The following is a 13,247-nucleotide window of genomic DNA, read 5'->3' on the forward strand; positions in this document are numbered from 1 at the left end:
TTTTTTTTCCAGTAGGACCAAATCATTAGTCTTCCATCCTTTGCTAAATTCCCAGGTGTGATTCTCCACGTCAAGTCAAAAAGTTACAGTGTGTTACTCATGACAAGTAATTGTAATTTGGTTTTTATAGTTTTGACAAACCTCATTATTTACAACATCACGCTTTTCTTCAATCCAAGTTAACTATGATTTCTTTATATTATCATCTCATAATTCAATTACACAATACCCTTTTTCGATTATTTTCATAACAATAAATTGATTTTCTGAAATTATTTTTAAATTTTGGGGAACATAATCAGTGTCACAATCAATCACCTAATATATAAATAGTGCAGATTAAATTGAAAAGAAAAAAAGGTTTGGATGATTTGTTGCCATAAATGTATAAGATTTCAATTAAAAATCCAATGTTTAATATTGGACCCATCACTTAATGATTGTGAATCTACAACCATCTTGACTTTGTGTGTGCATGTACCCAACAAATATTATGCTCAAATGCTAACAAGACTATACATATTATCAATGCATGTTGGAATAAGGGTGATTTATGAAAATAGAAAGTGATAAAAGAAAAGATGGATAAGGAGAAGAAAACTAGTTGTGGAAGTGGAAGAAGCCATTAAAGGAAAGCCGAAGAGACAAGGAAAGTTTAGTCGCCGCCAATAAAGGAAAGCCGAAGAGATAAGGAAAGTTTAGTCGCTAACCAACTTAAGAGAAATGGGCCTGAGAGGAAGAGAGTTGGCATATCCATGATGTTAGGTTTATCTAATGCTTAAACAATGCCCACACACTTTAATTACCAATCATCATTTCATTTCACTTGACTTCCATCGTCCTAGGCTAGGAACCATTCTATAAACTGTTAATAAAATCTTATATTCAGATAAAAACGAGTTTTCCAAGCATTGGAATATATCTTCGTTGTAAAAAGAGAAAAGAAGCATAATAATAAAAAGTAATCCCCAAAGGTTTACGCTGCAATAAGAGTTGAAATTTGCTTATTAGCATATAGATAATCAAACCACACATTAATCCACAACTTTAACATCAAAATAAGTCATAAGAAACCCATCTTTACTCTCAACAAGTCTTCAGTAGTTCATCCAGAATACAAGGGCCAAGAGAAAGTCAAAACTTGACATGACCAAGAACAGAATTACCGAAATAAATTATGGATCAGGAACACTAACAGCAATTCCATCAACTTCGGTCGCCATTGAAAATTGTATTATCAACCAGCTATTTCGGTAAATGGTAGACCAAACTACAAAAGAATATGACCTTGGACGCCAGTAAATACATCAAAATGCTGGCTTGTTATGCTTAGCGCACCAAATTATTCATAAAAATGGGAATGTCTAAAATTTATCTTATTGTCAACTGCATTGGCCGTAAAAAAGCTTGAAGGTATGCAGATGCAAAGTAATATAGACAACAGGTCTGGTGCCTGCCCGGTTCAACACAGGAAAGCAATTTAATTATGACTTGAACTTGTTGCTGACAGAATCATAGCTTGGGACATTAATGACTGCAAAACAAGAGGAAGAAATATATAGATAAAACACTCAAGAAAACCAATGAACCAGAATAGAATACTTTGAATAAACCCATAAAATACCATCTCCATATGATGCCATTGTCAGTGGGGATGAAAGAAGCTTCTGGGCTATTGAAGTAATATCCTTCACTGTAACATCATCCACGGCCTTCAAGAAGTGATCCACAGGTTTCCTAAGAAACAACAAATAATTTAAGAGGAAAACATCATATTACAGTCTCATGTGATAAAACTGCAAATGTGCATTAAAGAACAGGTATTGGGATCGAAGTGAGTCATTATTTTACCAAAGGCCACAGTGAAAATCAGTCTGCTCCTTTTGTCATCAACAGAGATCAAATATCTTTCCAATCAAATGTTTTTCATATATACTAGGTACTGCTTAAAGATCAAATGGGCATAGATTACAAAATTTCACCAGCTATGACATTAAAAAGTGGGGAAAAGATCATTATCTAAACTAGACCTTTTAAATTTGAGACTCTAGACCGTACATTACAACTATGAAAACTGTCATAACCTGTACAAAGCAACATTCTCATGCTCTCACAAATTCCAGACAGTTTTTCTGACACTGACATGATCACATGATTCAAAGCAAAATGACATCTCTTGTGCTGATTCCCTGCATTCTCTTCCTCATAGTTAAAGTCAAGTAACTATATCTTACCGACTTCTCTAGCAGATGCTGAATACTGCGTGTCAATATACATACACAATGAAGTACATGATGCACAGGAAATAGATAATATACAGAAACAGATCCTTTGAGGGTTAATTGTAATAGTTTATATACCCTCTGAGTGAACGATAAATTGATATCATGACTCTAGCCATACCTGTCACCATATGTCAAAACTTGTCTACCTATATCTTCAGATACAATCATCTGCACAATAAGAAAAAATAGATGAATAAGAATTTCAGAATCTTGAGCAGAAAAAAATTAACAAAAAAAAGTACAATTTATATCCGAGATCAAGAATTGAAAGAAAAAGTTAGCATACTCTGGATTCCAAATTCATCAAAATTGCAGACTTGGTTGATTGTTTAGCACGATCTAGCTGTACTTGATCAACTTCACAGAAAAGAGAATGCAAAGTGTTAGTCAGTATTGGGCTAACAAATCAAATGTTCTTAGCAAGAAACGTTACTGAACAAGGTAAAGATTGGCAGGAAACCTTCTCCAGGAGTGGCGACTGCAATAAGCTCCTTCGCTGCTACATCAATAGCTTTTGATACAAAATCAGAACCCTGTATCCAGATACAAGCATCTTCAATAGAGGTATCTGAAGCAGAAGTTACTGACATGGCTGATCCAAAACTACTTTCATGACTAAAGGATGATGTGAAATTCCTAGAGCTTTATATTTTAAAAAGGTCACACAAACAATCACTGGGTGCTTTCATATCACCATTCCGGAGGAAGGAATGATTTGGTTTCTTCTCTCACCTCTTTATTCAGGGGTGGGTGGTTGCGTTTGTACCTAGGCTAGTGGTTAGCATAATAAAAGTTCGTGGAGAGATAGGAGTATAGCTGTAAAAAAGTTTGCCATTAACCAGAATCTCCTAACAAAATTCTTTTGGAAGTAAATAAACAAACTCAAATAGTTGAAGTTCAGAATGGAGGCTTACAGTGGTAGCCTGAATACCAAATATGGCACTATGATTGTAGATGTTGTTGAATGCTGAAAATGACTGAACTTGCGCATACTCATTCAAAACACGAAGATCTGTTCATCAGCTTAGCACGAATAAATTATATGCCAGTGACATAGTTGCAGATAAGTGATGCAACTATCATAATATTGAGAGCACTGCTTAAACGAAAAACTACAAATAAACACAAGTAAACGAATTTATCCACTAAACATAACATTTCTCTCAATACGAAACTATAAAAGTTGTAACAATAAAAAAGAGCTATAAGAAACAGAACAAGCAGACAACTGAATAAGCACACACTACAGACATAACTTCAAATTTACGCATCCCATTATTGCTACTTAAAATTCAATAGTACACTGATAAGGGATCAAGGATAATAGGATCAACTTACATAGCCTCGAGTACATTCCTTTTCCAGGCCCTCCTGCTGAGAATGATCCACCACCTCCCAGTAGCATCTACAACACATTATATTTACTATTGCTTTTCAACTTAAATTTTCAATAAGAAGCCTCTAGAAAAATATAGACACAAATTAAGGGAACCACCAAGATAACAGAACCCTAAAAATGTGCTTGTTAAATGTTTAAAAGGTAAAAAGGTAATATTAAGAATATTGAAATGATATGGTAGTCCACTATCAGAACCTGAAGAACAGTCAAAGCCATAGCTTCCTTCTCTTTATGCCAACCACCAGGAAGTTCAAATGCAAGAACAAAATGGGTTCTCTGGTCCTGGAAGGAAAAATTGCACTTAAAAACCTTTTAGAAGGTTAATAAAGGCAGAAGATTTAAGTTTTTGATGCATGACATCTACAATACATACCCCTGAATCAGCTTGACAGCGATAATCACCTCCAGTGTACACAGATTTTGGCTCTTGGGGACAAGGAACACTCGGTAGGTCTGATAAAAGAGGTTCTGCTACAGATAACAGCTGCTCATGTTCAACACCGGAAGCTGCAAGTACCAACCGAGGAGCAGTATAATTTTCCTGAAATTCTCATACAAAACTTCAGAGTAAGAATGCAAAAAGTTGCAAATAGGAAATTACAATAAATTCAAACAAATATAATTTGCATAAGAAATAAATTCAAACATATTAGACTTACAGCAACAAATTCCTCCAAAATTGTACTATTCAATCTACTTATGGCAGATTCTGGGGCTAGAAGAGGATTAGCCAATGCACCAGAATAAGCGGCAGAGTGAATTGCTTCCAAAAGCAAGCCTTGGGGATTTTTGGAAGCATCGGTGATCTCCGATTTCACCTTCAGGAGCTGCAGAAGGAAAATATCACTTTCGAGCAGGCAACAATCTAAATTGACATTAGAAATGTAAGCAAGTGCAAACAAAATAATGAAAATACCTGCTCATTAACCTCCCAATCCAGGAAAACAGGGTTCCTCACACAGTCAATAAGCAGCTCCACCATTTCAGGAACATAAGTTTTCAGAGCATCAAAAGTGTATCCCATCTGTTCCCTAGAAGCTGAGGCTTGGACATTGCCACCAATTGCCTCCACTTCCCGCACAATACGCAGGTGGCTCCGGTTTCTTGTGCTTCTAAAGGCCATGCGCTCAAGCAAGTGTGTGGCTCCAAATGAGATTGGTGACTCATAGATTGAGCCACAATCAACATATAAACCTATTGAGGCAGCAGGGCTCTGATTGGCAAAAGAAGGAAACAAACTTTCTTGATAAAGTATAAAATAAATTCCCCTCAAGAACAAAGGGCCTTGAATTAGAAAACAAGTTGTCTATGAAAAAGTATTTGCATGCATACCACTGATGTTTCCGAGGCAATTTTGACACCATTTGGGAGAGTCGTAATCTTGGTTTTAGCCGGTTCAACATAATCAGGCAATGAAGGTGGAAGAGAGACACCCGGAAGTGGAAAGTCCAAAGGAGGTGAAGATTTGGATCGCTCCCCAGTCAACCAGCTAAAGAGACCACCTGAAGAGTATGAACTTGTGGCAACAGCACTAGAACTGGCGAATCTTGTGGCCGCAGGTATCCTACCACGCACATGGTCCTGTTCTCACAATTAATTGTAACATCAAACATTTCCACCACATAAGATAACCATCATATGTCAATATATACAAGTGTATAGCATTGGATAAACTGTGAATGAAAGAGAAAATCCATATAATTTAATTACTCATGCAACTAATAAACCCTATATGACACTATCCAGTTACAGTGGTACTTATCCATCACATTATCTCTTCTAAAATTATTAAGTAACTTACAATAAAAATTCAACCTTGCAATTCTTCAACCTTCAATTAATTTTCTCACCAGGAAGCAAGAAGCATATAGCAACACTACATTCTTATTACAAATTTATCTAAATTTCTAGAGAAAGTGAGCAAGGGAATAAACCTAATAGGTACCAGTTTCATCACATGAATATATATATATATGTATATGAACAGTAATCAAATCACCGGATCCTCCAATTTCAGTTCCATACTTCCATTATTTGATTTCTTCATACATAATGAAACATAATATACAATTCCTACGGTTTGACCGTGATGCAAGTAATGTGTTTACGTTTCGTGGAAAAGAAAATACAGCATCAATATGCTTTCTTTCATAAAACTAGTAATTTTTTCATCTTTAACATTTTGTTAAATACAAAACTATCAAACAACATAACTATTCTGATAAGAAGCATAAAATTCCAGCGACGTACAGACAGATCTACAAGCCAAAAATCCAAGCAAACACAGATTCAACTATCAACTAACATACAGGCAGCGAATCCAAGTAGCTTTTACTCCAATACGTTGAGTAATAAAAATGAAACCAACGGGTTTAATTAGGGCTTCAGGAGGATGGATAAGCGAGTACTGACCTTGAGAGAGCGAAGACGAGAGGCAGCGGTTCTGTACATGGTGATCGTAGGTCACTGTCAAACCCTAGTTCGTACGGACGAGTGATGAAACTGGCTGGCTCAAAAGAAAGAGGGGGAGTCTCTTAGAGTTGAGAAATGTGATTGCCCAATCAAAAAATGGACACGAGTGATCAATCTGGACCGTCTAATGATATTGTTTGCCTGATTTAATCTTAGCCGTTTAACTGAATATAGTGTTAATTCTCTTAGAATTATCAGTCGTTGGATTGTCTGATTTTGACCTCACCTTATTTACATTTTTAATTGATGCGCTCCATCTTTGTTTGCCACGTATTTTAATTTTCTCATAAATTCTTAATAGAATTTTATTCCAAGGGGCTGTTTGGATGGGGGTATATAAGATAACGGGTAATGTTTGTTTATTTTATAAGATTCATGTGTTTGGTTTGAAAGTAATAAAATATTATGGTAATTTTTTATTGTAAATAGTATTTACTGTTGGTAATATAGGAAGTAATCTTATTACCTTATTAGGGGGTGTTATTAAAACATTACTGAAGTTATATGATTTTTCTACCTATTTTGTCCTTAATTAAAAACCATTTCGAACATAATTGCCATCAAATGTCTATCAAATAACAATTACCCAACCCCCTACATTCGAGAAATTAGCTAAAACACTCTAGTTATAAAAAAGTTTAAAAGCTAACAAAATACCCCCAACCACCCAAGACCACCGCCGGCCACAGGCATCAATCGCTGTAATGGTGCACAACTAGCGAGATNTTATAAACAAACAAGTCAGCTTAATTTCAGAGCTTATAAGCTAATTTGACCAGCTTATAAACTTAGACAAATACCCTCTATGTTTGGTTTGCAAGTAATAAAATATTATGATAATCTTTTGTTGTAAGTAGTGTTTATTGTTGGTAATGTGGGAGGTAATTTTATTACCTTATTAGGGAGTGTTACTAAAACATTAATGGTGTAATATGATTTTTCTACCCATTTTTTCCTTAATTAAAAATTATTCCGGACACAATTGCCCTCAAATGTCTACCAAATAACAATTATCCAACCCCCTACGTTTGAGAAATTAGCTAAAACACCCCAACTACAAAAAGTTTAAAGTTAACAAAATACCCATAGCCACCTATGACCACCGCTGGCTACCGGCATCCATCGCTGTAATGGTGCACGCCTAGTGAGATCTTGCCGGTTGTGCGTCGATGAGGCATTTTCCGACCATGGATCTAGCGTTTTTATAACTATTTCACAACCAAAGATGTGGCTGTTTCACGGCCAAATTTGTGGCCGTGATGGCCATAGATCTAGTTGTTTTTCAATCATGGATTTGTGATCCATAGCCATTTCCAGTTTTGTTAGCGCACGATTGCCTATATACAGCCAGTCGTGCGCCATTTCGTCGACTATCGACAACGGGCAATGGTGGTGGTTGGTTGTCGACAGTGGCTTAGGGTGGGTGGGGATGATTTTGCTACAAATTAAAGTTTTTATATGGCTGGGGTGTTTTAGCAAAAATTCAAATATAGAGGGTTAAAAAATGATTCAAAAAAAATACTATTATATTAATTTTAAAAAAGGAGGGCTATTTAGTAATATATATAACGTGCCCACCCATTTATCTTCCCAATCAAACATATTAGTCACCAATTTATTCAAACTAATCAAACACATTTTCTAAACATTCTCAGTAATTTTCAAGGTGATTTTTTTATCCATTAATATAATATACCCTTATAATAAAATATTATATGATCCAAACGTCAAACGACGTGTTCCCACCCAAAGATCAAGCGAAATCTCAAGTTTCCACCCCTGGTTTCATTTATTTCAGATTCTCACCCTTAAATTAACACTGTTAATAATTTTTAGATTTTGGTACAGTACAAAAAGTGTTATTACTAAATTGTCTTTAACAAATAAATTAATAAATTACATTTTAACCCACTATAACTTGATTTTTTCGGCAGCCACGAGGGAGGGAAAATCGCTCAGATCTAGCCAAAATGGAGGTAGACGAGGCTAGGGGATGGATGGGTTTTGTCAGGGATGAGTAGGGGAAGCTAGTGGTGGTGGCAGTGATGTCCAAAGACGCCTGAATCTAGCTAGATCTGAACTTTTTCTAGCGGCCATGAAAGAGGGGTAAATCGTAGAGAAAATGCTCAGATCCAGCCAAAATGGAGGCGGACGAGGTTGGGGGATGGATGGGTTTTGTTAGCGATGAGCGGGGGAAGCTAGTTGTGGTGGCGGTGATGTCCAACAACGCCGGAATCCGACTAGATCTGGATTTTTCTGACAGCCATGAGGGAGGTCAGGGGTGCTTGTGAGAAATTTGGGATATAGAGGGTTATTTTGAAACTTTTATTATTATTTCAGATTTAATGAAGTTTAAATTATCATTTCACTCTTTGACCGTCACATTAAATGATTTTTTGTTAATTTAAGGGTGAGAATCTGAAATAAATAAAACCAGGGGTGGAAACATGAGATTTCGCTAGTCTTTGGGTGGGAACATGTAGTTTACTCTTATTCTAATTACAATAAAGAATGACTCACAATCTAATTCTATAAACTTTCTCTCACAATCCAATGTGACAGCTCGTAATCGATCAGTTTGCAAGAAGACAGACAAAACCCATTACAAACTATCACATTGGAATTATAAGGGAAAGTTTATAAGATTAGGTTGTAAGCGTAGTATTGTCCTTTTAATTATATACATAGTAAACAGGAAACACTGAATAAAAGAATGCTAGAATGGTCGAAGATATTGTAATAGCGGGCAGTGGCCTAACAAAGCACACGAGGTGCAGTATATTTGTTTATTGAAGCGTCAAGTTCAATGAAACGGAAAGAAGAATAGAAGTACGAACGATATCTTGAATGATACCAAGTGGAGAAACTCTATAAGCCTCTACAATCACAAATTATACCAGAATAAGTATCAGAAATGGAATATTGAAATCCCAAAAAATGATAAACATTCCCTTTTGAAATAACATGTTATAAATTGATCAATTAAGTATGCAAATTGATGTAAAGGGAGTCCATGATGTGTTGACATGGAGAGAATAATTCTCATCCTCTTGCAACAGTATCTTAGCGACCACATCTTTGTTCTACATCTCTTTCTTTCGACCTACTTGTGCTACTGGATGCTTATTCCCTTCAAATATTCACCCAATAATTTTTCTACATACCCACAAGCATTCTTTTGCATTAATGTCATATTTATTATATATATGCTCATGGAAACTCAGTCCCTCATAATTTGTTTTAACAACAAAGATGATGGCACCGGTGTTGGATGGCTCAAGATTGGCAGGATGTTACTGCCAGAGCTTTGTGAGGGAGTCCAGAATTCCATGGCCAAAAGCCTGTGCTTTCTCAAGGCTGTCAAAAGGTATGTAATGTTCAAGTGATCATCACATTATATTACAATTTCCCATAAAATAAAATGATTCATAGTGTTGTTCAGTTTTCTCGCAGAATTCCTTAATATCCTCAACTGCTAAGTTTACTTCTTCGCCCGTGCCATTTCTTGGGGTTGGCTGTGTAATCAAGAAAAAGGGAGTTAATGTTCTGTCAGCAGACATATCAGCACTGAATTTGGCTTCGGAATTTCTTTACGCATGTGATGATGAATACGGTGGAGTTATTATTGATCCAGAAAGCTTACCCTCAAGTGCAAACGCCTTTGTGTCTGCTCTTCGTGCTTCTCTATCCAACTGGAAAATGAAGGTTTGTGCACGAGTGTACAATTAACAGATTCTATAAATAACACAAACACATTCTTTTAACCATCAGATCATCCCAAATGTGCATTCACAATTCAAAAGACGTGTAATCGTGTGTAAATTTCTGGGAAATGCAGGGTAAGAAGGGAGTATGGCTCAAGATACTATCAGAGCAAGCTGATCTTGTTCCAATAGCAGTTCAGGTAATAATGCAATTAATGCTACGTTGTCTCACAGAAGTTCCCTCTGCAATTGATCTAAGGAATTTTGTTCGTTGTGTCCTATTCACTATCTCGAAATTTTAATAAGTCAAAACTAATTTTCAGGAAGGTTTCACATATCACCATGCTGAACCAGGATACGTTACGTTAACATACTGGATTCCTGATGAGCCATGCATGCTTCCTGCCAGCCCTTCGCATCAAATTGGCGTGGCAGGATTCGTGCTCAACGACAAAAGAGAGGTTTTTATCAACAGCAATTTTTCATCTTGCCTTTTTATCTATTTGTTCCATTTCATAACCCTTCTTTTTGTACTGCGAATTTACAACATTTAGGTCCTTGTGGTGAAAGAAAAATGTCCCTGTAGTTGCTCCGGTGTGTGGAAGTTGCCCACTGGTTATATCAACAAGGTGATACCTCTCATGTTTCAATTAATGGATTAACTGTAGAATCTATTCTACTGTGTCAAATTCTTTTTCCTATTATATTCACAAATGTTTGTAACGAACATGCGCTTTTCTTGATTCATATCAGTCTGAAGATATATTCTCGGGAGCTATAAGAGAAGTGAAAGAAGAAACTGGTGTAAGAACATAACAATTTACAAACTATCATTTTTTCTGAAATGGCTATTATATATTATCTACTTTATTAAATTGTATTCTCTATTTACAGGTTGACACAATTTTCCAGGAAATGGTTGCTTTCCGGTAAAGTTTTCGTCTATCGCCTCAAAACATATTAAATATATATTTAAAATTTTGATTTTAACTCGATCCACTTCTGTGTGCGCGTGCAACTCGATAGACATGCTCACCTTGTAGCTTTTGAGAAGTCAGACATACTCTTCGTGTGCATGCTGAAGCCATTGTCCTCTGAAATCACCATTGATGAGAAGGAGCTTCAAGCTGCCAAGGTAATTGAGGTTCAACTTCACATTTGCTTTCTCTATTTATATTGTGGTGATCTCTTCTTTCTGTAGCTGAAATCTTTGTCTTCAGTGGATGCCACTTGATGAATTGCTGGAGCAGCCATTTTATCTGGAAGACCACATGTCAAGAAAGGTCATCGACATTTGCATTAAGGCGTATGAAGATCAGTACAGTGGATTCATTGCTCGTCAGTTAAACTCCAAATTAGATGGAAAATTATCATACTTGTATTACAATGAATTGAAAAATATTTCGAGTATAGTTATGTAAGTTGTAGTAATCTGTTCCAAAATGAAATGAGAATAATACTACTTTGGGTTTGGGATGCCAACGATAAAGTTAGGCCATTTGATTGATGTCTATGCAAATTTCGTGACTAACCTTAGTGAGATTGGACACTCTACTTAGTGACTAGCTTGGTTGGTGTAGTGGGCTGGCCCGTAGTACGGATCTTAATGTAAACTCAATTGGAATTGGGCTATAACCTTCGGTTATGTAATAGATATTTTGTATTTGGGCTTTATAAAATGATAAGACTCAATAATTTGGTGCCAACGATAAAATTTAGGCCATTTGAGTGATGTCTGATGCAAATTTCGTGAACTTGTCCCATAAAAAAATTATCCAATCCACCTGCATCTATCATATAAAGTTTTGGAATGGATTGCATTGGAGTGACGGGTTACTTATTATAATCATTTTATAATACGAATAATAATTTATTATCTATATTAATAATTTAATAAAAAGTAAAAGTCTGCTGCTAGAATATACGTATTCTTATAACTCTGACTGAAAATGGAAGTCTAACATAGCTTGAGGAGAATGTCAAAGTTCCACCAACCCAAACTTTAATTGCCTCCTGTGTTAAACATTTTTTATTTTTTAAATGAAGACCGACATAGTTTAGATCTAGAGGTAAAGAACATTTCGTGTAAATGGTATTTGCCCAACATCTTCAGCAATGGACAATGTCAATGGTGACTGGTAATGGCAACAGTGTTGGTTGGACAATGACTTTTCCTTTCTGAATTTCATATTATATTATTATCTAATAAATTAAATATTATTTTTTTATAATAATTTAAAAGGTAAATGGATTAATGAATTTACCAAAATTAATACAATTCAACCCAACTAAATTGGGACGGAAAAGAACCTAAGCCTATGATGTTCCTAAATTATCAAACATAACATAACCATTTAAAACCATTCCTTTTTTTAAGGATAACAGAATGGTCTAGACTCGTTATGTAAATACAATAATGTTTGTTTGTCTAGAAAGACACGTGTCTAACATCCAATGAAGCTGAAAAAAGGTGGGCCATTTATTTACTTGAAGACGGGAGACATTATCAAGTTTTCCAGAAACCAAAATAAAAATCTCTTTTTATGTGTGATCTGAATTCAATCACAAATTATACATTGAGCTTTACGTTCTTGATGAAACTTATTTTGTTGAGGAGAAAAGTCAGATGAAGATCCATCTCAGACTACTGGAGAAAAACTTTTGACATATTTTAGTTGAACACGTCATGTAGTCCATGTGACACACTGGTTTATTGTTTGCCAATCTGGATGGTTTGGGAAGCGACTTCACGCATGCTTATGTTTATGTCCTCAACCATCCACCACCAATTAAACTCTCCCATATAAAATTAAAAAATTTATATAACCTGGCACTGAGTGGATCATCACAAATATAAAAAGCTCTTTTTTTTATTAGGATTAATTTTTTGTCAAAAAATATTCAATAATATATTTACAGTTTTCAAAGGAATATACCCCAATCCAAACAAAATAAATAAATAATAAAATGATTTATCACTAACCACCAATCAGAGTGCAATTGTTTTTTTGCCTAATTATTTGAATCTTTACAACTCAGATTTACAATAATAGCCCCTTAATTCACTAGTTCATTATTTACAGTTTTGACCTTTAGCACCTTATATTTAATTATTTACTGGTTTTCGGGAGTCTGGATTGTACTTCAGTACCCGTGAAGCTTTTTGCGGTGCTAATTTTACGAAGAAATATATAAGAGGACATATAAAAATAAACTTTGCTCTTGATTTTTATGATTTTTTTGGCTCTTTCTTTATTCATTTTTTTTTTTGTCTTTTTCTTGGATGATATTATTTTATAGTCTTTTTTGTATAACTATTTATAAAGATAGCATTTTTTTTTTGCTAAAACCTTCTATAAGTTTCAACACATTTAATATGCGAATCTT

The 13,247-nt window shown here is 35.2% G+C and overlaps 2 protein-coding genes across 2 annotated transcripts; one reads left to right on the forward strand and one right to left on the reverse strand.

Moving 5' to 3' along the window:
• Positions 1 to 989: 989 nt before the first annotated feature.
• LOC116121268 (mitochondrial-processing peptidase subunit alpha-like) lies at positions 990 to 6,235 on the reverse strand. The gene is made up of 13 exons (XM_031407231.1): positions 6,097 to 6,235; positions 5,017 to 5,265; positions 4,601 to 4,897; positions 4,344 to 4,511; positions 4,058 to 4,225; positions 3,880 to 3,966; positions 3,624 to 3,690; positions 3,200 to 3,297; positions 2,746 to 2,818; positions 2,572 to 2,642; positions 2,404 to 2,453; positions 1,625 to 1,737; positions 990 to 1,534 (listed from the first exon to the last, which is right to left on the reverse strand). Exons 1-13 carry the CDS (start codon positions 6,133 to 6,135, stop codon positions 1,485 to 1,487), a joined length of 1,530 nt encoding a protein of 509 aa, XP_031263091.1. The 5' UTR covers positions 6,136 to 6,235; the 3' UTR covers positions 990 to 1,484.
• Positions 6,236 to 9,365: 3,130 nt separating this feature from the next.
• On the forward strand, positions 9,366 to 11,390 carry LOC116121285 (nudix hydrolase 8-like). The gene is made up of 9 exons (XM_031407240.1): positions 9,366 to 9,523; positions 9,599 to 9,861; positions 9,995 to 10,060; positions 10,184 to 10,321; positions 10,415 to 10,489; positions 10,614 to 10,664; positions 10,755 to 10,789; positions 10,887 to 10,995; positions 11,081 to 11,390. Exons 1-9 carry the CDS (start codon positions 9,409 to 9,411, stop codon positions 11,279 to 11,281), a joined length of 1,053 nt encoding a protein of 350 aa, XP_031263100.1. The 5' UTR covers positions 9,366 to 9,408; the 3' UTR covers positions 11,282 to 11,390.
• The last annotated feature ends 1,857 nt before the right edge of the window (positions 11,391 to 13,247 follow it).

This window comes from Pistacia vera, unplaced genomic scaffold (genome assembly GCF_008641045.1).
Source record: "Pistacia vera cultivar Batoury unplaced genomic scaffold, PisVer_v2 Contig971, whole genome shotgun sequence".
NCBI lineage: Eukaryota > Viridiplantae > Streptophyta > Magnoliopsida > Sapindales > Anacardiaceae > Pistacia > Pistacia vera.